The 24,867-nt window shown below is 55.4% G+C and overlaps 1 protein-coding gene across 2 annotated transcripts; it reads right to left on the bottom strand.

Annotated features, from left to right (window-relative positions):
- Positions 1–371: 371 nt before the first annotated feature.
- On the bottom strand, positions 372–24,867 carry MFSD2A (major facilitator superfamily domain containing 2A). Of its 2 annotated transcripts, none has more exons than XM_029081250.1 (14): positions 24,683–24,867; positions 21,509–21,637; positions 18,987–19,111; positions 8,821–8,944; positions 8,013–8,091; positions 7,321–7,496; positions 6,730–6,820; positions 5,321–5,442; positions 4,958–5,041; positions 2,724–2,807; positions 2,502–2,614; positions 1,938–2,081; positions 1,633–1,803; positions 372–950 (listed from the first exon to the last, which is right to left on the bottom strand). In XM_029081250.1, the coding sequence occupies exons 1-14, from the start codon at positions 24,770–24,772 to the stop codon at positions 893–895; spliced, it is 1,590 nt and encodes a 529-aa protein (XP_028937083.1). In that variant the 5' UTR covers positions 24,773–24,867; the 3' UTR covers positions 372–892. The 2 variants fall into 2 exon arrangements, with proteins under 2 accessions (XP_028937083.1, XP_028937084.1); XM_029081251.1 differs by having other exon boundaries at positions 21,509–21,634.

Below are 24,867 nucleotides of genomic sequence, written 5' to 3'. Positions count from 1 at the left end.
CTCGGCCCTCATGTCCATATCTGTCATTTATTTATACGAACGTCTGCCTCCCCCTCTAGACTGTCAGCTCATCGGGGGCAGGGAATGGGTCCGTTTGCGTTTAGTACAGTGCTCTGCACACAGGAAGCGCTCAATAAACACGACCGTGTGCTCCCCTCCAAATGCACACAGCCCCCAGGGGAATCCAGGGTGTCTGCCGCATACGTGCACACGTGCTCACTCGCGCGTCTGGCCTCGGTCCTAAACACTCACCGTCTGGAGAACGCGGAAGACATCGTTAGTCACCGACCCCCACGTTTTAGTCACAGCCTCGCACGCACGAACACACGGTAAGAGTTTCTGAGAGACAGTACGGCCCGACACTCTACTTCCTTTTTTTCTCCCCCCGCCACATAGCTTTTATGTAAATTAATAATATTAATAGCACCGTGAGTCTGCTTTCCAAACAGTTATATACAAATAGGAAAATATTTCATATGTACAGCGTCATTAAGTTATTAATTAGTCTTATAAAACGTTTCTCTACATTAGTGTCGTGTTTGCCCTCCCCGCCCACCCCGTCGTGGAGAGGGGGCGGGGATCGCAGCGTATTCACAGTGTCAGCGCCGGCCCCGCCTGCCGGGGGGCAGCGTGGCGAGAGGGACGAGCCAGGCCTGGCCCCCAGGCAGGCCGGGGTGGGTCGGCCCCCGACGGGGTGAGAGTAACAGTGCTCGTTCAGTAGGTCTCGTGTAATGTACACTACTCCTGGCACCCGGGGTTGCCCCCGGGCGCGTGGTCCTCCGCCCCATCCCCCGGTCCCTCGACGAGCCGAGATGCTCCAGGATGGCGCTGGCCTCCCCCACCCCAGTCGCCGGTCATCGCGGTCCTCCCCGGGACCTTCAGCCCCGCGCTCTTATAGGATGCTGGCGAGCTCTGTGGAGTCCGAGTCCGAACTGGAACTGCTCTCATCCCTGTGGAGACATCGGAGAGGGCCTTGTGTGCGGCCTTGGTCGACGCTGAGTCCCGGGGGAGGGTGGGGAAGGACCGGAGAAGACACCGCGGCCTAGTGGAGCCCAGGACGGAGCTCTATCTCCTGGGTGACCTTGGATAAGTCACTTCACCTTGGGGCCTCAGTTTCTATAAGATGGGGATCAAGACCGTGAGCCCTGTGTGAGACACGGACTGTGTCCAACCTGATTAGCTGGCACGTATCCCAGCCCCTAAACGGGGCCTGTCACGGTAATAATAATAATGATACTTGTTAAGCGCTTACTATGTACCGAGCACTGTTCTAAGCACTGAGATAGGTACAATTTGATCAGTAGGGAGGGCTTAAATGCCATAAAAAAAGCAGGAGGGAGAAAAAGTAGCGAATCCCCATTTTGCAGTTGAGGAAACTGAGGTGTGGAAAAGTGAAGTGACTTGTCCGAGGTCACACAGCAGGTAAGTGGTGGAGACCCCCCTCCCCGGGCCCTGCCCTGTCCAGCCCTGGGATCCGGGTGACCCCGGGGGCCACCGGCATCACAGACTGAGCGTGACGGCGGCCGGACCGGGCCGCACTTCCTTGGGTCAATCCAGTCGCCTCCCCGGGGGCAGCTGCGACAGAGGGAAGAGGTCAACCTCTCGCCTCCCCACCCCCTGCGAGTTCCTAACCGCTGCATGGCTTTCTTGTTCTCTCGCCGCCTCTCCTCGTTGATGGGGTACAGCTTGAAGAGGAACAGCCCCAGGAAGATGAAAACGATGGGGGCCGCGGTGACCAGAACCTTCAGGGTCATCTTCACCGCTTGGGGCTGGGAGCAGCCGCGGGTCTCGTAGCCGGCGAATCTGAAGCCGGGGGGAAAGCGGGGGTGGTCCGTGAGGGCCAGGCCGTTCCGCGGCCGAAGCCGCGGGCAACCGGGCCCCACCCCTGGGTGGCCGCCCCCACCCACCCCCGGCCCTCCCCGGGGGCTGGGACTCACTCGAGGCTCAGCGTGGAGATGCCCAGGGAGATGCCCGAGGCGAATTTGGTAAAGAAGACGTAGAAGGAGAAGAAGATGGCCTCGTGGCCCCGTGATTTAGGGTGCGTCAGGTTGAAGTCGTCGATCACATCGGGCAGCATGGACCTGGCAGACGTAACGGGTGGTGTTGATTAATAATAACAACAGTAATAATAATTGCGGTATTTGTTAAACACTTACTACATGCCAGGCGCTGATCTAAGTGCTGGGGTAGGTACAAGCTAATCGGGTTGGACACAGTCCGTGTCCCAGGTAGGGCTCAGTCTTCATCCCCATTTTCCAGATGAGGTAATGAGGCCCAGGGAAGTGACTTGCCCCAGGTCATTCAGCAGACAAGTGGCGGAGTCGGAATTAGAACCCGGGTCCTTCAGACTCCCAGGCCCGGGCTCTATCCCCGAAGCCCTGCTTCTTCGCCTGACTCCCGTGCCCCCCACCCCGCCCCCAGGCTCCGCCCACGAAAGGAAGGGGGTTCAGGATCCCTGCCCGCAGCCCACCTCCCCCCCCCCCGCCCCCCCCTTCGCTCACCAGGGCAGGAGGAAGGCGGCCGCCACGCTGACGCCCGCGGCCACCGCCACCACGTAGGTGACGATCAGGTTGCTCTCCAGGACGGCCACCAGGATAAGGAAGGGCACGACTGACTGGGGAACGGGGGGGAGAGTCGGGTCACGGAGGGGGCCGGGGGCTCAGCCCACAGGGGATCTGACCTCCGCCCCCACCCCCGCTGCTCTCCCCCTCCCCTCGACTCACCGAGATCCCCACGTAGACGGCGGTTTTCTTCCCAAAGTGGGTCAGGAACCACTGCCAGAATGGAATGGTGAGGGTGGCAGAGACCTGGGGGGGAGGAGGGAAGGGGGCGGGTAAACCAAGGCATCGGAGACCGGTTCTCAGTCTGCTCCAGAGGCCGACGGGGGAAGCCGCCGGAGGGGACCGGGCCGGGCGGCGGGACCCAGAGCCTAGCGTCTCCGTCTCCGGCCTTCGCGCCTCACCTCTGGCGCTCCCGGAAAAAAAGGGGAACGGTGGCCAAGGCCCCCTCTCCCTGCTAGCTTCCTACCACCCCTTCCAAATCCGGCCTCTCTCCCGCCCCGGTCCAGCCTCTCCACACAGGCTTTTTTCAGCGTTCACTCTGCCCTTCCCCCACCTCGTGCTCAGCCTCTGACGTGTCCCGACTGTGGCATGTCCAGCCCCTGCGTCTCTGTCCTGTCCCTGCCTGACCCCGGCAGAGACGCTACCGGCAGCTCCGGGGCTGGGGGGATCCAACCTGCTAGTTAAGTAAGCTGCTTGGCCTAGTGGATCGAGCCCGGGCCCGAGAGTCAGAAGGTCGTGGGTTCTAATCCCGGCTCCGCCACTTGTCCGCTGCGTGGCCAGTTACCTCACCTTTAAAATGGGGATGGAGACTGTGAGCCCCATGTGGGACGGGGACTGGGTCCAACCCGATTTGTCTATATCACCCCCACCAGCGCTCAGTACAGTGCCTGGTTTAATAAATACCCTAATTAGTTATTATTATTACAAGAGAAATCCAGGGGGTCCGAGGGCTGCTCACAGTAATAATAATTATGGTAATAATAATAATTAGGGCACGTTTTAAACACTTACTATGCACCAAGCACTGTTCTAAGAGCTGAGGTAGATACAAAGCAGGCAGATTGGACACAGTCCACGTTCCCCATGCGGCTCATACTCTTAATCCCCATTTTACAGATGAGGGAACTGAAGCCCAGAGAAGTGAAATGACTTGTCCAGGGTCACCCAGCAGTTAGTAATAATAATAACTGTGGTATTTGTTAAGCGCTTATTATGGGCCAGGATAGAAGCGAATCAAATTGGACACAGTCCCTGTTCCACGTGGGGCTCACGGTCTCAGTCCTCCTTTTACAGATGAGGTAACTGAGGCCCAGAGAAGTGGCTTGCTCAAAGTCCTACAGCGGATAAGTGGCGGAGCCAGGATTAGAACCCGTGTCCTGCTGACTCCCAGGCCCGGGCTCTCTCCACTAAGCCACTCTGCTTCTCACGGATGGGGATCAAGGACGGGACTGACCACTACCCCTGAACTAGAAGGGGTGGGTGTGAAGGCAGAGACAGGGTCCACGGCTTAGGCTGGAGAGGGTGGGAAGGACAGAAAGTGACTGCGTGAATGGGAGTGAGTGTGGGTAGATGTCGGTGTCTGAACGAGGGTGAGTTTGGGGCTGGAAGTGTGTGTTCATTTATTCAGTCGTATTTATTGAACGCTTTCTGTGTGCAGAGCGCTACACTAAGCGCTTGGGAGAGTACCACAGTAAAAAGACGCACTCATATTCCCACCGAGCTCAGCCACCTGGAGCTAAGGTGCCCCAGCTCCCCCGCCTCGCCCCTCCCGTCTCCCTCGGTACCAGACTGGACCCTGCTCTCCCTGGCAGCCTGAGCTGGTGCCGAGCCCCGGCGTGGAGCTGGGACCACCCACCCCCAGGCTGGAGAGGTCGGGCCAATCTAGCCCTCTGGCTCCGGGCCCCACCCCCGGGGCTGGAGATGTCTGGCCAATCTAGACCTCTGGCTCCGGGGCCCACCCCTGGGCTGGGCCTGGGCCCCAGTTGGCTTGGGTCCTTGAAGTTGGGGGGAGGTTGGTGGGATGTTATTTTGAACCTCCTCTCGGCCCACAGCAGCCCGAGACGCTCCTCCCCTTTCCCCAAGCTCCATCCTCACCCTAACCCCAATGTTGCCTTACCACGCCCCCTCCATCCTTCACGCACACCCACAGACAAAATCCAGTGATCCCTAACCGTGCCCCCTCCCGTCCATCACACACACAAAGGCCCCCGCCAGCCTTTTCTTCTCCTCGTCCAGGGCGGGAGCCAGGAACAAAGAGCTCGCTGTTCTCCCTCCCGCTGGCCGACACTAGGCCCTACCCCCGGCCCTGCCCCCCCGGCCTCCCCACCCAGTCATCCCTCCCTCCGCCCCCAGCCCCCACGCGACCCCATCCGCCGGGAGGGGTGGGGGGGACGCACCATGATGGCCAGGAGCAGATTCTGGAACTCGTTGCGGAAGCCCAGCGTGTAGGTGCAGTACAAGGCAAAGTTCCCTTCCACCAGCTGCAGAGACAGAAGCCGGGGCAGGGAGAAGTGGGGGTGGCGGGGTGAGGTCAGAGAACCGAGGCGGGGGGCGGGTGGGGGCCGGTGGCTCAGCTGGGGCTCCCACCCCCGAATCCGGGCCAGCAGGGCCCCTCGTTCATTCGATCGTATTTACTGAGCGCTGACTGTGTACAGAGCACCGTACTAAACGCTTGGGAGAGTCCAAGGTAACAACAAACGGACACGTTCCTGCCCACGATGAGCTCACAGACTAGAGGCCCCTCCCCGCCGGTTGCTCACCATGAAGGCCAGGGAGGTGAAGAGGAAGCCGGCAATCAGCTTGATGTAGGGACCGTGGTTCATGACCAGTTTGAGCCCCTTCCAAAAGGAGACGGGCTTGTCCGTCTGGGAGTCACAGGGTTCTGTGGGGTTGGGGGGTGGGGGGTGGGGGCAGGGAGAGGATGAGGAGGCTGCACCCACCCCCGCCATTTCCCTAGCCCACCCCGACCGCGGTAGACCCCCGAACCTATCCGACACACACTCACTCACACTCACCACGGGGTCAAAGGCTCGGGCCCGAGGAGGGGCGGGAGCAGGGAGGAGGTGCCGTTGGGTTTCTGCTCTGGGTCCCCCCCTTTTCCCCCTTCGCCCTCCATGAAAGCCCCTTTGTGACTGGTCAGTGAGACCCTGTGCGTCCGCCCATCCGGACGGGAGTGGGGCTAGATGAGGCGAGACAGATTCCCTCTTTGTCTCCGGTGATGTTTGCGTCTCTCGGAGCATCTCCCCGCCCCATCCCGCTCCTCCCGCGCCCTTCCTCCAGGGGATCGGGGGGAGAGTGGAGGGGGTGGGGGCAGCAGCGGGCCTCTGCGGGGGCCGGGGAGGCCAAGTCTCGGCCCCCTCCAAGCCCCGAGACGCTCCCCACCACCACAGCGTTGCTGCTGCTTCCTCCTGCTGCCCTCCTGGACCCCGAGCTCTTCCGCTGCCAGGGGCCATGATGAGGTGTCGGGATGGAGGCAAGGGGGACAGCCGTGTGACCGGGGCGGGGGGCTCCATCTTCCCCCCCTTGCCGGAAGCTCTGGAGACCCCGGAAAACAGGTGTAAAGGGCCAGGGTGGCCCCTCGGTGACTGCAGGGACCCCCCTCCAGTGAGGATCCGTGGCCGCCCACGGGCAGCGGGGAAGGAGGGCGGCTCTGTGCCGACTGATGTTCCGTACGGCCAGGGTCCGGGGGGAAGAGTCTCGGGGTCCCCGTGGAGGGGGTGGTGAGGAGCCTCTCCCCAGAGGAAACTGGGGTGCCCCTCCTCCTGTTGGCACTCGAATATCGCCAGTCAAACCAAGTCACGCAGCGCCCCATTCCCACCTCAGGCTGTCCCGGGCCCACCCGCATCCCCCCCGCCCCAACTCCGCCCCAGACCCGTAATAATACTAATAATGATGGTATTGGTTAAGCGCTTACTACGTGCCAGGCACTGTACTAAGCGCCGGGGTGGAGACAAGGAAATCAAGATGGACCCAGTCCCCGTGCCACGTGGGGCTCACTGTCTCAATCCCCATTTTCCACATGAGGGAACCGCGGCTCGGAGAAGTGAAGTGACTTGTCCGAGATCACACAGCAGACAAGTGGCGGAGCCAGGATTAGAACGCAGGACCTTCTGACTCCCAGGCCCGGGCTCTATCCGCTAGGCCACGCTGCTTCTCTGTGTGCCCTTACCTCGCTGCTCCTTCACGCCCAGAACAAGGATGACAGCGCAGAGGATGTAGATGGCCACAATGACTCCAGCCGCCATCATGTACGCGTTCTTCTGTGGGAGGTAAAGGAAATTGGGGGAGGGGTGAAGAAGGGGGGAACAGTCACATTCGCTGCCCACCATGAGTTTACAGTCTAGCGGGGGAGATGGACATGAATAGAAACAAATAAATGACAGAGAAGGACATAAGAGGTGTGGGGCTGGAAGCGGGGGGATGAATAATGGGAGCGAGTCAGGGTGGTGCAGAGAAGGGGGGACCAGACACACCACCTCCTCCACCACCGCCCCCGACTCCACAGCGGTCTTCCCTTCCCCACACTTGACCCTGGTGATCCTCCCGCTCATCCTTCTCAAGTTAAGACCCCCACAGGGGAGCCGGGGGCAGCCGTGACCTCCAGCAAGGGGGCTGCCAGTGTCCCGCTAAGCGGTCACGGGAAACGGCCCGGGCCTGGGTAGGCGCAAGCCCACCCCTGGGTGTTGCCTGTCCCGGGGGGGCCCGGGGCCATCACCCTAGGGATCAGCCTGGGCCCTCCGCCCCCGCCGCCAGGACCCACCGTGTCGGTGAGCGAGCCGGAGTCGTGCGTCCTGTTCACCTCCTTCACGGCCACCGAGGCATTGCTACTGACGGCGATGAGGACGGTGTTCGGGAGGCAGGGCGTGTCCACCTGGCCCACTATCTGCCCCTGGATGGCAGTGCCCAGCACGGTGCCCAACACCTCCACGGTCATTCCTGGCAGAGAGGGGAGGGGTGCGGGGAGGAGGGGGGCGGTCACCCCTGCTGCAGAGGCTGGGCAGAGCGGGGAGTCCCCTCCGACGGGTGTCTCAGCTCCAAGATCATCTTGCACAGCCTCCCACCCGCCAACACACACACACACTCCCTTTCTCTCCCTCTCTCCTTCCCCTCAGCGGGTCAGAGGGCACCTGGCAGAGAGCTCAGAACTCTTAGCATTCTTAGGATGGGGAATTGGGAAGGCAGTGCAATTTTCTTCCATCCCGGCTCTCAAGTCACCACGGGGCGTTTTCCTGCCCAGTTTCCTTTGTGGGTACACACACACCCGCTCTCGCACACACCCGCTCACACACCCTCCGCCACCCAACCCCACCCTGAAGTCTGCCCCAACCCCCGAGGTCTGAGTGCCTGACCCTCTCTGGCATCTCCGTTGGCAAGCATTCAGCACCTCTGCGGCGCTGGAGGGGACGGGGAGAGGTTTGACCGCAGGCGTGCAAGAGGCGGGGAGGGGCTTACGGTAGGCGGTGGCCGAGTCTCGCTCGCTCTGCTCCGTGCTGATGAACATGGTGAGGGCCGAGTACGGGACATGGAAGCACTGAGGAGGGAAAGCCGAGGGCTCGATTGTCAGAAACCCACTCGAGGCCCACGGGAAATGGGGATTCCAAGGTTGGGAGCCCAACTTCCTCCACCTAGGCCCACACTCTTTCCCTCTTGGAAACTCGATGCACGTTGGGAAGAAGCCCGGTAACCTGGGAGAGGGGCAGGGGCAGGCCCATTCCAGGGGAGTCACAGGAGGCCTCTTAGGGCGGGCTCGAGCCTCCACCGACTCATTCACTCGATAGTATTTATTGAGCGCTTATGGCGTGCAGAGCACTGTACTAAGTGCTTGGGAGAGTACAATATAGCACAGCGTGGTGGATAGAGCAGGGCCTGGGAGTCAGGTCATGGATTCTAACCCCAGCTCCGCCACTTGTCTGCCATGCGGCTTGGGCAAGCTATTTCACTTCTCTGAGCCTCAGTTACCTCATCTGTAAAATGAGGAATAAGACTGTGAGCCCTATATAGAACAGGGACTGCGTCTAACCCAATTTGCTTGTATCTACCCCAGCGTTTAGTACAGTGCCTGGCACAAAAGTGCTTAACGAATACCATAACTGTTATTGATCATTATCATTATTAACAATAACTCCCTCTAATCCTGTGAGCCCTGTGAGGGAGTCTCCTGGTCCCATCCCAGAGGAGGCCGAGAGGGCCCGGTTTGGGAGGACGAACTGATTTTTTTTCTCCTGCTCCCCCTGAGCGGCAGGGGCTGGCCCAGACTCACCGTGACCAGGGTCTCGAAGAGGCAGTAGAAGACGAGGTACCATATCACCTGGCCCGTGGAGAAATCCGGCACGAACCAGATCAGGAAGTAGGTGATCACGGCGAATGGGGTGGAGAAGATGATCCTGAGTGGGGGTGGGGATAAAAAACAATCAATCAATTACATTTATTGAGGGCTTACGGTATGCAGAGCACGGTACTAAGCACTTGGGAGAGCACAATATAAAAGACACATTCCCTGCCCACAGTGAGACTGGCCACTGGCGGGCCCAGCCTGATTCTTCAGAATTTTCTCCACCATCAGGTGGGTCGAAGAGGTGAGAAGCAGCATGGCATAGTGGATAGAGCATGGACCTGGGAGTCAGAAAGTCATGGGTTCTAATCCTGGCTCCGCCACTTGTCTGCTGTGTGACCTTGGGCAAGACACTTCACTTCTCTGTTGCTTCGGTTATCTCATCTGTAAAATGGGCATTGAGACGGTGGCACGTGGGACAAGGACTGTGTCTAACCCTATGTACAGTGACTAGCACATAGTGAGCGCTTTACAAATACTGTTATTATTAAGAGGGCAAAGGAGTGGCAGGAAACCGGGCTGGGAATAACAGACTGCCAAAGTGAACGAGACAAAAAAAGTGTTCGTGTTTCCACGCCTCCCTCATTGGACTATAAGCTCCTTGAAGGCAAAGGATGGTATCTTGAGCTCCCTCTAGACCACCCCGCCCCACCCAGCTTTCCCCCAGTGCCCAGTCTGGACTGTTGACTGAGGGTCAGGGGACCCACCTCCCAAAATAGGGACCGGTCCTCACTTCAAAGCCCCCTGAGGCCGCCGGATGATACATCCGGGAGGGCAGGAAGCCAGTGGCAGGACACGAGGGATTGTGGGAGACACGGGAGGGGAGCGGTGGATCAGGGTCAACTCCCCCTTCCCCCCGCCAGCCCCATTAATCGTCCCCTCCCCACGGGAAGCAGGGCATCAAAGGATCGGATGAGGAAGCGGATCTCCAACAGCTACGCTAAGGCCCAGACTGGGGTAGTCTGAGAGAAGCAGAGGGCAAAGATTCAGCCCACCCTCTGTCCCGTACCCAGTTTCAGCCGGAACTCCCCTCCCACCATCTCGGAGAAAACTCCAGGCGCAGGAGGTGTGTAGGGAATTTTGGGGAAGATAGCCAGGGGATACAAGCTTTGATGTAGAAGTCACACACCTCAGAGGGAGACGGGGAGCCAGACCAGCTGGGCTGAACAAAGTTCATCCATTCGTTCAGTCATATTTCTTGAGCATTTAGCGGGTGAAGAGCACTGTACCGAGTGCTTTTGGGAGAGGACGAGACAACCGTAAACGGACAAATTCCCTGGCTACGACGAGCTCACCATCTTGGGGAGGCGGGGAGGGAGAGGGTGATATCAAGTCAACAGCTTAAGAAAGGCATGGTGAGGGAGAGATAACAGCAGAGCCAGTGGAGGGAAATCCACCAGGAGCCAGCCGGCCTGTGCTTTCTCGAAACCACCAGGTGGGTAGACTGAGGCTGTCGCCCCGCCCTCCTTTCTGTCACAGGCCCGCCTTCTTTCTGGTATGGAGTATCCCTCAGCCGTCAGAGAGGATGGGGGGGGGGGGGAGGACGACGGACTACAATTCTGCTCCTCCACTTTCCCCCAAGGAGATCTTTGTCTCTCTCCCCCCATTAGATTGTAAACGCTTAGAGAATAGGGAATGGGTCTTGCTTTTGGTGTACTCTCCCAAACACTTAGTCTACTGTTTTTCCCCTCAGTAAATACCACTGATTGATTGGGCTTCGGGAAAGAAGATGGAGGAGAGTTGAGTCCTGGCAGTGTAGTTATAGTGACCGTCTTGGGGCCTTCTTGAGCCCTGCCCAAAATCCTTAAGAGATCCCCCTTCCACAGGATTCCAGGATTACAAAGCTACACTTCTAGATCGCACTTCTAGACTGTGAGCCTGTTGTTGGGTAGGGATTGTCTCTATTTTGTTGCCACAGTGCTCTACACACAGTAAGCGCTCAGTAAATACAATTGAATGAATGAATGAAAGCACCTTCTCCTCTCATCGGTAGTGAGTGCTTACTTTGTGCAGGACACTGCTCTAAGCGCGCTCGGGAGAGTATAACACAGTAGGCAAATGTGATCCCTGTCTACAAGGATCTTTAGTGGGAAAGGCAGACATTAAAATAAATTCCAGAGGTCCGCCTCACCAAATGGTGGCCCAGAACTTCAGGAGGAGGGACAGGGAAAGGAGTCAGATTGGAGGATGGAGAGCAGGAAGACACAGACGTACCCACACTCACTGCCTCCCCTCCAAACTGGGCTCCCACATTCTGCATGCCAAAGCCAATGGGGTGCTAGCCAACTGACCCTTAGAATTATTCCTCAGCTTAGGAGTCCTGGTCTTCAGAAGGACATGGGGACCCTGGAGCCGAGCAACGGAGCCAGAACGGAAAAGGATAGTGGGAAAACGGACCGGCTGACTCTTTCCAAACCTTGGGAAGAGTACAATATAATAACAAGCCAAGAGCTGGCAGGGACCAAGTAGTAGGGATGGACCCCACTGCCCCCCACCTCGGGGAAAAGAGCCAGAGTTTCCTAGTGGTTAGAGTACAGGCCTGGGAGTCAGAAGGACCTGGGTTCTAATCCCGACTCCTCCACTTGTCTCCTATGGGACCTTCGGCAAGTCACTTCACTTCTCTGGGCCTCAGTTCCCTCATTTGTAAAATGGGGATGGAGACTATGAGCCCACGTGTGACAGGGACTGTGTGCAACCCAATTTGCTTCTTTCCACCCCAGCGATTAGTACAGTGCAGCACTTTGGTACATATCTGTAACTTATTAATTCATATCGATGTCTGTCTCCCCCTCTAGACTGCAAACAGACACACTCCCTGCCCACAACCAGCTTATTGTCATCTTGTACTCTCCCAAGGGCTTAGTAAGGTGCTCTGCACATATTGCTATTGTTCTTGTCTGTCCGTCTCCCCCGATTAGACTGTGCGCCCCTCAAAGGGCAGGGACTGTCTCTGTTACCAATTTGCACATTCCAAGTGCTTAGTACAGTGCTCTGCACATAGGAAGCGCTCAATAAATACTATTGAATGAATCAGTAAATACAAGTGACTGCCTGGCTGATAGTAAGGACTTAATAAATGAGTTATTATTATTTCCTGGGATGGTGGGGACTGTGGATCTCGTCAGGGGTGGACTAGCTGGGTGGGGCCCATCTGCCCCCCTGCTCATGGGAGGGCTTGGCTCCTCTTCACCCCTCTCTTGACTTTCTTCTAGCAATTAAAGAGTGGCCCAGAACCAGCCAAAATAGCCATGGGGCAGATGGAAGGAAGTCAGGGAGTTTTTACTCCTCTAACCTGCTCTGCCCTCAATTTGGAGCTGAGGTTTTTGGGAAGAATCTCAGAGATAAGTCAGTCCATCCCTTGATCCAGTGAAAAAGAAAGGGGGTGGGGCCAAAGCCCATTCATTCATTCAATCATATTTATTGAGTGTTCACTGTGTGCAGAGCACTGTACTTAAAGGCCTGAAAAAGTACAATACAACAATAAACAGACACATTCCCTGCCTACAACAAGTTTAGAGTCTAAAGGGGGAAATGGACATCAATACGAATAAATTACAGATACGCCACCCTCAACGGAGGGGGGGTGCCTGATGGTCACCCCCAAAAGGCACGGCTCTTAGCTGTGGCAACCCACTGGTCCCAGGGCCCCAGGCCTGGAGGTTGTGGGGGTGGGAGGGAGAAGGTGCAGGACCCCTTATGGTTTGCTTTTGGTGGTGGGAGACCCCCTTCCTTAGTACAGTGCTCTGCCCAGAGTAAATGCTCTTTTTTATGGTATCTGTTAGGCGTTTATTATGTCCTAGGCATCATTCTCAGACCTGGGGTAGATACAAGCAAATCAGGTTGGACCGAGGCCATGTCCCATATGAGACTCACGATCTAAATCCTGATTTTTTTCCAGATGAGGAGACTGAGGCCCAGAGAAGTGATTTGCCAAAGGTCACACAGCAGATCCAAGGCGGAGTCAGGGTTAGAACCCAGGTCCTTCCGACTCGCCGGCCCAGGTTCCATCCACTAAGACGTGCTGCTTCTCTACAACCTCAGTCAATACACTCAACTGCTTCCTGGTAACTCCGGGATACCGGCAACCCCCTCCTCGCCCCAACAAGAAACCGGGCAGGCGGGGGCAGGGCTGGGGAAAGTTTCCATTCCTTCACGGGAGCTTGACGCCATCCGGAGAAAATCCAGCAGCCACCTCCTCCGGGCCAGCCACGAGGGAGGAGTGCGGGATACGCCCCTGTCCCTGCCCCGAGGTGGGGAAGGGGGAGACGTGGACACTCCCATCGGAAAGAGTCACTGCCATCCAGGCATGCATGCGTACACACACGTCACCCGGCAAGTCAGTCAATCATATCTAATAATAATAATGTTGGTATTTGTTAAGCGCTTACTATGTGCCGAGCACTGTTCTAAGCGCTGGGGTAGACACAGGGGAATCAGATTGTCCCACGTGGGGCTCACAGTCTTAATCCCCATTTTACAGATGAGGTAACTGAGGCACCGAGAAGTTAAGTGACTTGCCCAAAGTCACACAGCTGACAAGTGGTATCTACCGAGTGCTTACTGTGTGCCGAGCACTGTACTAAGCGTTTGGAAGAGTTCACATAGAACAGACACGTTCCCTGCTCACAAGAAGCTTACAGTCTAGAAGGGGAGACTGATATTAATACAAATTACAGAAATGGGCATTCATTCAATTGTATTATTGATCGCTTAGAGTGTGCAGAACACTGTACTAAGCGCTTGGAAAGTACAATTTGGCAACGAAGAGAGACGATCCCCGCCCACAGTGGGCTCACAGTCTAGAAGGGGGGGAAGACAGGCACCAAAACAAGTAAACAGGCTGTGAGCGAGTTGTGGGCAGGAATGTGTCTATGGTTATGTTGTCCTCTTCCAAGAGCTTAGTACAGTGCTTTGCATACAGTAAGCACTCAAATACGATTGAATGAATGCATAAATGAATGCTGTAGGGCTGGGAGAGGGAGATGAACAAAGGGAGCAAGTCAGGGCGAGGAAGAAGGGATTGGGAGAAGAGGAAAGGAAGGCTTAGTCGGGGAAGCTCATTGTGGGTAGGGAATGTGTGTTTAGTATATTGTATTCTTCCAAGTGCTTAGAACAGTGCTTTGCACAGAGCAAGTGCTCAATAAATACAACTCAATGAATGGAAAACCTCTAGGAGATGTGCCTTCAACAAGCCTTTGAGGCGGGGGAAGAGTCACCGTCAGCCAGGCCCGCATGCACCAACGTTCATGTCGGTCTTCTCCTCTAGACTGGTTGTGGACAGGGAATATTTCTACTTACTGTCATATTGTCCTCCTCCAAGCGCTTAGTACAGTGGTCTGCACACAGTAAGCGCTCAGCTAATACGACTGAATGAGTGAATGACTAACTCATCCCAGGGCTCTTGGGACCCGGAGCAGGTTTGACTCTTAGTAACCCCAGCAGCCGGCTTGGCCTGGCCGGGCCCAGCTGTGCCAGGAGGAGGGGGCGGTGGGCACCAGGCGGGCCCATGTGACCAAGACACACCCCCTTCCCCTCCCCCGGGGCAGGGGCGAGGCCGGCTCCACCCCCTTCCCTCTCTCCTCCACCCTGGCTCCAGCCTGCGGAATTAGGTGAACAATCACCTGGAAAAATTAAGAAAAAAAGCCATAAGAATAAAGCAGCTTCCCCCCACATCCCTGCAGACTCCTAGAGCTCGGCCCTGGGAGTCAAAAGGACCTGGGTTCTAATCCCGGCTCCGCCACTTGTCTGTTGTGTGACTTTAAGTTACTTCACTTCTCCGGGCCTTGGTTCTCTCATCTTTAAAATGGGGATTAAGACTGTGAGCCCCACGTGGGACAGGGACTGTGTCCAACCTGATTAGCTTGCATAATAAGAATAATGATGGTATTTGTTAAGCGCTTATTATGTGCCAAGCACTGTTCTAAGCGCTGGGGTAGATACAAGGTTTTCAGGTTGTCCCACGTGGGGCTCACGGTCTTAATCCCCATTTTACAGATGAGGTAGCTGCGGCACAGAGAAGTTAAATGACTTGCCCAGAGCCACACAGCTGACAGGTAGCAGAGCTCAGATTAGAACCCACGACCTCTGGTTCCCAAGTCCGTGCTCTTTCCACTAAGCCACACCGTTACCCCAGTGCTTAGAACTGTGCCTAGTACTAGTAAGCTTTTATCACCTGTCCTCTGGACTGTAAGCTTGTGGTGGGCAAGAAATGTGTCTGTTTATTGTTGTACTATAGTTACAAAGCGCTCAATAAATATGATGGAATAAACACTATAAATTATTATTATTCACAGGGGGAGGGAGCGCCTGGAAAACGTTGTATTAAAGGCTCCCAAAAGGGAAGGGCCCAAAAAGATTGGGGGGCAAGAGGGGTACAGCTGTTTCAAGGGCAGAGGGTACCAGGTGACACCTAAGTAAGCCAGGCCCAGCTGGCAGATCCACCTGGCAGATGCAAATGGCACCGGCCGTCAGTCACGGCCTGGTGCATTAATAATAATAATGGTATTTGTTAAGGACTTACTATATGCCAGGCCCTGTACTAAGCAGTGGAGTGAATACAAGCAAATCGGATTGGGTACAGTCCCTGTCACACAAGGGGCTCACAGTCTCAACCCCATTTTACAAATGAGGTCACTGATGTGCAGAGAAGTGAAATGATTTGGCCAAGGTCACAAAGCAGACAAGTGGTGGAGCCAGGATTAGAACCCACGACCTTCTGACTCCCAGAGAAGCAGCGTGGCTTAGTGGATAGAGCACGGGCCTGGGAGTCAGACCGATCTGGATTCTAATTGTGACTCTGCCACATCTATGTGACCTGGGACAAGTCACTTCACTTCTCTGGGCCTCTGTTCCTTCATCTGGAGAATGGGGATTAAGAGTGCGAGTCTCATGTGGGACAGGGACTGTGTCCAACCTGCTTAATTTGTATCTGACTCAGAGCTAAGAAAAGTGCTTGGCACATAGTTACAGTACTTGTTGAGTGCCTATTATTATTATTCACTGCACGCCTCAGTTCTCAGCCCCATCCCCAGCTGGGGGTTGTGGGCAGGGAATGGGTCTGTTAATTGTTATACTGTCCTCTAAGTGCTTACTACAGTGTTTTGCACACAGTAAGTGCTCAAGAAATACCATTGAATGAATGGGGGTGGTGAGAGTAGGGGGAAAGGTTCCCCACCCCCTTTCACGAAGGGCCGGACGGCAGGATTTCCTGGTCCAAAACGGGCAGATCATCGAACAAAATACTAACGCATCCTTGGCTGTGAAATGAGTTTTCTCTGCTTCCAGCCAACCCCCCTGCCGAGGCGGGAGTCAGAGGAATCAAAGAATTGAAATTCCCAGCCCCAAAGCCTTGGAATTAACACATTCCAGAAACTCCCGAGGGCAGAGACCTTCCATGAGAGCCCTCAGAGCCGAGTGGGCACCCGTCAAGTTTCGGAGATCGGGAGACCAAAAGCCACCCTCCACGTGGCAGCCACCTTTAGGACCCACCTGACTGGGAGCATCCCAAGGGCAGGGTTGGAGTCTGCCAACTCTAACGTACCCTCTCAAGTCTTTGATAGAGGCTGTGTGACCTTGGGCAAGTCACCAGTGTCAGAAGAAGCGCGGCCTAATGGATAGTGTGCCCGCCTCGCAGTCGGAGGACTTGGCTTCTAATCCTGCCTCTGCCAACTGTCTGCTTAGAGACCTCGGGAGAGTCACTTAAAGTCTGTGCCTCAGTTACCGCACCTGTAAAATGGGGATTAAGACTGTGAACCCTATGTGGGACAGGGACTGTGTCCAACCTGATTAGCTTTTTATCTACCCCAGTGCTTGGTCCAGTGTGTGGTACACGGCACGGAGTAAGTGCTTGCCAAATGCCATTAAAAAAAATTTTAAAGCCATTCTGTAGTCATTTCCATCCTCAACACTTAAATACACAAGCCTATTCGGTTTCACATTCAGTTTATTCCGAACTTTCATCCTGACCTATTTGCAGGACTTTAGACTGTAAACTCGTTATGGGCCGAGAACATGTGTTATATTGCTATATTGGACTCTCTCAAGCACTCAGTAGTGTTCTGCACACAGTAAGTGCTCAATAAATATGGTTGACTGAATGACCGATTTTCTGTTTTACATTCCCTCCTCCTGTTTCCAGGATCTGTATGCCTGCCTTCCCCCATTAGATTGTAAACTCTCTGAGAGCAGCTGATGGGAATTTGTCTTCTGTGGTGCTCTCCCAAATATTTAGTAGAGTGCTCTGCTTTAAGGGTTGACTATCCTTGACTGAGTAGGCACTTAAAGGACGGGAATAATAATAATAATAACTGACCTGCCCCAGCCGGTTACCATCTATGGGACAGATTGTAAACTCCTTGAGGGTAGGAATTTACCTCACCCATGCACTTAGTACCACCACTTAGCACTCACTCACCCCACCCCTACTGCACTTCAGTGCATATTCTTACTTGTAATCAACAAAAGGTATCTGCTGAGAGCTTACTGTTTGCACAGCACTGTAGTAACTGCTCGGGAAAGAGCATCGGTAGCCTATTTTAACTTTTTAACATCTGGTTTCTCCCCATCTAGACTGTAAGCTCCTTGGGGTAAATACAAATTCATCAGGTTGGACACCGTCCCTGCCCCACATGGGGCTCACACTCTTAATCCCCACTTTTCAGATGAGGTACCTGAGGCCCAGAAAAGTGAAGTGACTTGCCCAAGGTCACACACAGTCGTCTGGGCCAGAGCCGGGATTGACTCCCAGGCCGGGGCTCTATTAAGCCATTCTGCTTCTCAACAGCTGATTGTTAGAGTGGAAGCTCCTTGAGGGCAGGGATCTTGTCTGCCAACTACATCCTACTCTTCCAGGTGCACTGCTTTACACACGGTAGCCACTGGAAAAATAGGATTGACAGGCCTTCTTCCACGGGATGGGTTGAAGCAACCTGTTCTAGACCTTCCCACTCTCTCCCTCGGGCAGTTTACTGTTCTATCGTGCTCTCCCAAGCCCTTAGAAAAGTGCTCTGCACACAGTAAGCGTTCAGCAAATACAGTCGAATGAATGCTCTCTAGGTTCCCCAGCCCACCCGGTTGAGGAGATCCACTGACGTGGTCTCCGCTGACCATTTCTTCTGCTGAGCCCAGGGTTCCCCTTCGGCAGCCACTTAGGTGGTGAGACAGCAGCGGTGACAGTCCCAGGCAGCTTCCCCACACTGGGGTTGGGAGAGCACAGTCACCGGCCCGTGCCCGCTCTGCCAACTCCCAAGGGCAGGGAAGAGGAAGCGCTGGCGGGGAGTGATAATTCGGGCATTTGTTAAGCGCTTACTGCGTGCCGGGCACTATAATAATAATAATGTTGGTATTTGTTAAGCGCTTACTATGTGCAGAGCACTGTTCTAAGCACTGGGGTAGACACAGGGGAATCAGGTTGTCCCACGTGGGTCTCACAGTCTTAATCCCCATTTTACAGATGAGGTAACTGAGGCACAGAGAAGTGAAGTGACTTGCCCACAGTCACACAGCTGACAAGTGGCAGACCTGGGATCGAACTCATGACCTGACTCCAAAGCCCGGGCTCTTTCCACTGAGCCACGCTGCTTCTCTATACTAAGCGCTGGGGTGGATACGAGATTCAGCCTGCTGTTGTCAGAGCAGAAATGTCCTGGTATGGTTTTGTCCCAAGCTTCCTGCCTGAGGTCAGGGGTGGGAGGAGGGTAGTAGAAGGGAACAGATCTCTATGTGGGATGTGGATTCTTTGAGAGGAAATAGCTCCTTCCAGGCTCATCGCTGGTGGGGGATGTGTATACCCACACACACACACACAACTGTCCCCGAATTGTACATTCCAAACACGTAGTACAGTGCTCTGCACAAAGTAAGCGCTTAATAAATACCATTGAATGAACACACACCCACCCACGCCTTTCCAACTTACGCAGCTGATGCGTCCGACTGTTACCAGGAATAGCAAAACCCCACTTCCTCCCCTGACCTCATCACCCTCCCAAGGCCAAGCCCTTCAGCCACGTAGTTGGAAGGGAGAGGGGAGACGCGCAGGGAAGAAGTTGGCAAAAGATGAGGAGGAAGAAAGGGGGAGAAGCAGCTCCTCTTACCAGGGAATCAGGCGACCCAGGCGGTTCCAGGAGGACTTGCTGATGAAGAAGCCCACCATGGGGTCTGTGATGGCATCCCAGGCCCGGCCCACAAATAGGATGATGGAAGCATAGAAGGGGTCCACCTGCCCCGAGGAGAGAAGGAGAGGCCGTGACTCTCCACGCAGTCGGCCAGCTTCCCTCCGACCCGGGGTCCGTTCTATCTCCCGCTCTACGTCTCCCCACGGCACTGACCGCTCCAACCCCACCAGCCCCCGGCCCTGCCGTTAGCAATGAGATTCTGGCAGCCTCCCGTCCTGGGTCCCTCCTGTCTCACAGTGACCATCGGCTCGACGCGGTCCATCGGCTGCCTCCTTCCTACCTTTCCGCTCTTTTCCCGCTGACCCCCAGCTCACGCTCTTCACTCCTCCCAAGCAAAACCTCCTAACCGCCTCTTGCTCTCGACTCCCCCCCACCTCCAACATGGCCTACTGGAACAAGTGGGGGCCAGGGAGTCGCTCCATCACTTACCTTACCTCGGTGCTTAGTAATAATAATAATAATAATGATGGCACTTGTTAAGCACTTACTATGTGCCAAGCAGCGTTCTAAGTGCTGAGGTAGATATAAGGTAATCAGGTTGTCCCACATGGGGCTCACAGTCTTCATCCCCCTTTTACAGATGAGGTAACAGTCACAGAGAAGTTAAGTGACTTGCCCAAAGTCACACAGCTGATAAGTGATTAGAACCCAAGACCTCTGACTCCCAAGCCTGTGCTCTTGCCATTAAGCCCCGCTGCTTCTCAATGCCTGGCATATAGTAGTCTCTTAATTACCATAATCATTAGTTATTACTATTACCACCTGCTGGGTGACCTTGGGCAAGTCACTTCACTTCTTGGTGTCTCAGTTTCCTTATCTGTAAAATGGGGATTCAATGACTGTGGGCAAGTCACTTAACTTCTCTGTGCCTCAGTTCCCTCATCTGTAAAATGGGGATTAAGACTGTGAGCCCCACGTGGGACAACCTGATTCCCCTGTGTTTACCCCAGCGCTTAGAACAGTGCTCTGCACATAGTAAGCGCTTAACAAATACCAACATTATTATTATTATTAATGTCCATTCTACCTCATAAATTGTGAGCCTCTTGAGGAGTCTGACCTGTGTCACCTCTACGCTGCGCCTCAGTACATACAGTGCTTACTACATAGTAAGCATTTCAACAAGTACCACGTTATATTACCCACATCTTCCCGCTCCTCAGTTTTAACAAATTCTTTTCCCTCCCTTCTGCAGAAACCGAAAAAGCCAACTCCTCTGGGATGCATTCTCCGATTAACCCACCCACATGCTAAGCACTGTATCAATCAATGGCCTTTACCGAGAGCTTAATGTGTGCAGAGCACTGGGAAAGGACATTATAACAGAGTTGGTAGGCACATTTCTTCCTCCCAGTGAGCTCACAGAACACTGTACTAAGCACCTGCCCAGGCCTGCCCAATTAATCAGTTAATCGTATTTATTGAGCACTTACTGATAATGATCCCCAGCACTCTGACATATATCTACTCTCTCCTTCTCAACTTTCGCCACATTTCTGATGGCTCACTTTCCCCCGCCAGATGGTAAGCTTAAGAGCGGGGACCATATCTTTTCCTCCTTTAAATGGCTAGCTCTGTACCGCGCCGGCAACGAGCACTCGGTCAACCCCGTTGGTTATGCCTTAGGGTGACAAGGACGAACCCGCCTTTGACCCGTTACTGATGCCGACTGAAGATGACAACGAGCGGATCTGTGGTCCCCGCCCTCGAGGAGCCTCCAATCCCAAGTCGGGTCCTCCCCATCTTGTTCCTAGGAGGAAATTCAGGCGGGACCAGGCCCGGCACCTTCTCCTCCCCTCACGCCAGGGGCCCCGATGGCAGCGGCCTCCTCCAGGCCCCTGGCAGACGGGGTAGCCTTGTCCCCCAGCCAGGAACAGGAAGTTCTTGCTTTTCTAGGAAAAAGGGAATGTCACCCCCTGTCTCCCCCACCCCCTGCCTTGCCCAATCTGGGCACCCGCTAGAGTGCTCTTTCCTCTACCTCATGGGGTAGGCGGGGGAAGGGTGGGAGCCAGGAGTCAAGGCAGGTCAAAAACAAAACTAGCCAAGGCCCCGGCCTCTCCCGGCCAAGGAAGCCGGTGCTAGGGTTGGCATTTATTATGAATAATAATGATAATATTATTAAGTGCTTACTATGTGCACGCTAGGATAGATACAACGCTATCAGATCAGTCAGACCCTGTCCCACATGGGGCTCACAATCTGAAGTTGAGAGAGGCACAGGAAGTAAAGACTTGCCCAACGTCACACTGCTGGCAAACAGCAGAGTCAGGATTAGAACCCAGGTGCTCCGACTCCCAGGCCGGTGTTCTTTCCACGAGGCCACGCTGCTTCCCTTTCCAAGACGGAGGTCTGCTAAGGGTCCCCGATGCCTCGTGGTCCTGTCGAGCGCCTTCCCAACCCTCGCTTGTTTTTCCCCCCTCCGGGCCGTGTCCACTACTCACCTGGGCGACATCCAGCAGGTAGATCTGGAGAAAGAAGCCCAGGGCACAGCCGGTGACCTGGTAGGGGGCACCACCCACGGCATAGCACAGCTTGTTGCAGATCGACAGCTTCTGCTTCCCCTCCTTCTGCTGGGGATGAAAAAGGGGCACCGGGGTGAAATCTGAGGACTCCTTCGCTGCCCAGTTTTGCCCCTTTTCGCAGGTGTCCAAGGAGCCGCCCGCTGCGGCCAGGAGGAGCAGGACAGGGCAGGGAGGGGCACTGCTTGATTCTCCATCTCCCAAGAGTCCCAGGGACCAGTCTGTGGCGGCACCTACTAAAAGCAGCAGGAGAGCGTCTCCCCCAGCCCTCTGCCCCCCTCCCCCAACCTCAACCCCCAAGCCCAGCTGGCTCCAAACCAGTTCGTTACCACCTGCAGTCGAGCAGGGTGAAAGCTGGTTTCAGTGGCTTAACCGGCCCCGCACAACCTGAAAATCTTCTCTGGAGGTCCCGGGCAACCAGCAACCCCGGGACCATTCAATCCTTTTTACTGAGTGCTTATTTGCGTGCAGAGCACTGTACTAAGCCCTTGGGAGAGTACAATACGACAATAAATAATGTATTTGTTAAGCGTTTACTATGTTCTAAGTGCTCGGGGAGGGATACAACGTGATCAGGTTGTCCCACGTGGGGCACACGGTCTGCATCCCCAATTTAAAGATGAGTTAACTGAGGCCCAGAGACGTTTAGTGACTTGCCCAAAGTCACACAGCTGACAAGCGGCGGAGCCGGGATTAGAACCCATGACCTCTACTGCCAAGCCCGTGCTCTTTCCACTGAGCCACGCTGCTTCTCTAAGAACTGACACATTCCCTGCCCAGGATGAGTTTCCAGCCTCCAGCCTGTCCCGCGCCTGCAAACTGTTGAGGGGAAAGGAGAAGTGGGAGGAAAAGGGATCCAACAGAACTGAGCCTTGCTGACCCTCGAGCTCTCTCAGCAGCTGCGGGTTCAGAGCTTTAAGCTTCGCCCCCTGATCCGGGATGGCTCTGGAGACCCTCACACTGACGCCCACCCTGGTCTGAGGCTCCCACAACTGGGCCCCCACCCCACCTGCCAGTCTCCCGGGGCTGAGAACGGATCCCAGCAGGCTTCTTCAATCCAACCTCGAATCCCAGGTTCTTGAATGGGGCCATTCTCTCCGCCTGGGGCCCCGATGGAAGAGAGACAGAGAGAGAGAGAAAGAAAGAAAAAGAGACAGAGAGCAAAGGAGAGACAGACAGAAAGAGAGCAAAGGAGAGACAGACAGAAAGAGAGCAAAGGAGAGACAGACAGAAAGAGAGCAAAGGAGAGACAGACAGAAAGAGAGCAAAGGAGAGACAGACAGAAAGAGAGCAAAGGAGAGACAGACAGAAAGAGAGCAAAGGAGAGACAGACAGAAAGAGAGCAAAGGAGAGACAGACAGAAAGAGAGCAAAGGAGAGACAGACAGAAAGAGAGCAAAGGAGAGACAGACAGAAAGAGAGCAAAGGAGAGACAGACAGAAAGAGAGCAAAGGAGAGACAGACAGAAAGAGAGCAAAGGAGAGACAGACAGAAAGAGAGCAAAGGAGAGACAGACAGAAAGAGAGCAAAGGAGAGACAGACAGAAAGAGAGCAAAGGAGAGACAGACAGAAAGAGAGCAAAGGAGAGACAGACAGAAAGAGAGCAAAGGAGAGACAGACAGAAAGAGAGCAAAGGAGAGACAGACAGAAAGAGAGCAAAGGAGAGACAGACAGAAAGAGAGCAAAGGAGAGACAGACAGAAAGAGAGCAAAGGAGACAGACAGAAAGAGAGCCAGAGCCAGACAGAAAGCATGGCTCAGTGGAAAGCGCCCGGGTTTTGGAGTCAGAGGTCATGGGTTCAAATCCCAGCTCTGCCACTTGTCAGTTGTGTGACAGAGTGACTGTGGGCAAGCCACTTCACTTCTCTGGGCCTCAGTTCCCTCATCTGTAAAATGGAGATTAAGACTGTGAACCTCATATGGGACAATATGATTACCCTGTATCTCCCCCAGCGCTTAGAACAGTGTTTTGCACATAGTAGGCGCTTAAATACCGAGAGAGAGACAGAGACAGACAGAAAGAGACAGAGACAGAAAGAGAGACAGAGACAGAGCGAGAGAGAGTCAGAGAGAAAGACAGACAGAAAAAGAGACAGAAAGAGACAGAAGGAGAGAAAAGGCAGGAGGAGGGATGGGAAGAAGGGCCAGTCCCGTTCCCTTTCCCTTGCGGATCTGCCTCGCGTGTTAATACTACTATTTGTTAAGCGCTTGCTGTGTGCCAGACACTGTACTGGGCGCTGGGGTGAATCCAAGGCACGGGGCTCCTCCCCACCGGGAGCTGCCGAGCTGGGATGTCCCAAGCCCGGGGAGCCGAGCCGAGCCCCGCCGCTCCCCGGGGCCCGGAGCAATCTCGACGTGGCTCAACGCTCCTTAGGGGCTGAACAATAAGGCGGCAATCTATAAAACCCGAGGTCCCGGGTCCCTCTGGTCCCCGGCCGGCCGGCGGCTAGCCCCCCATCCACCAAGGGTAGGGGGCTGTATTGGGGGGGGGAAGGGGCAGGGGACCCCGCAAGGCCCTCTCCCCCAACCCCCGGAGAGAAATCGGAGCAGACGGAAGGGGCTAAAATTAATCCGGGAGAGTCCGACCGCGTGAAGGATGGGGTGAAACCTAATCGCCAGACCCATCCACGACCCTCAGACCAGGCCGACCCCGGGGGGGAAACAGAGCCCCAAATACTTCCCTACTGGACACACAACGCTCACACACACCCTGCACGGTCTAGCTCCCCGGTGTCTACACACACTCACCCATATGCCCAGACACACACAGTTACACGCACACTGTCCCCGGCAGAGAAAAACTCATCCCCCACCTCATCCCCGTGCCCCCAGCCCCGGGCCGGCCCGCTCGCAGCACTCATCTAGATAACCGACCTCGGAGAGGAAGGCTGGAAAGCCCAATTTCGGGTTGGGCCGGGCTGCCCCGGTGGAGGGGGGATTTCCCCTCCCCCGGAAAAAGCGGGGATCCCCTGCATCTCCCCCAGCGCTTAGAACAGTGCTCCGCACATAGTAAACGCTTAACAGATACCAACATCGTTATTATTACTCGGGCCGGGCAGCACGTGGAAGGGCCCCCCCAAAGCCCCCCAGCCCCTCACCTTGGGCAGACACCTCTCCTGGGCTTGGAGGATGCCCGAGGGCAGCAGACCGGTGGCCGAGGCGCTCTCGGCCCCCTCGCCCTTGGCCATGGCCCTGGGGGCGCCCAGGCAGCCGATGAATGAAACGCCGGGCCCGGCGGACCCTCGCTCTTTTTCTTTCTCTTTCCCTCCTCCTCCTCCTCCTC

Source organism: Ornithorhynchus anatinus, chromosome 16 (genome assembly GCF_004115215.2).
Source record: "Ornithorhynchus anatinus isolate Pmale09 chromosome 16, mOrnAna1.pri.v4, whole genome shotgun sequence".
NCBI lineage: Eukaryota > Metazoa > Chordata > Mammalia > Monotremata > Ornithorhynchidae > Ornithorhynchus > Ornithorhynchus anatinus.
This window is presented reverse-complemented; position numbering and strand designations above follow the sequence as displayed.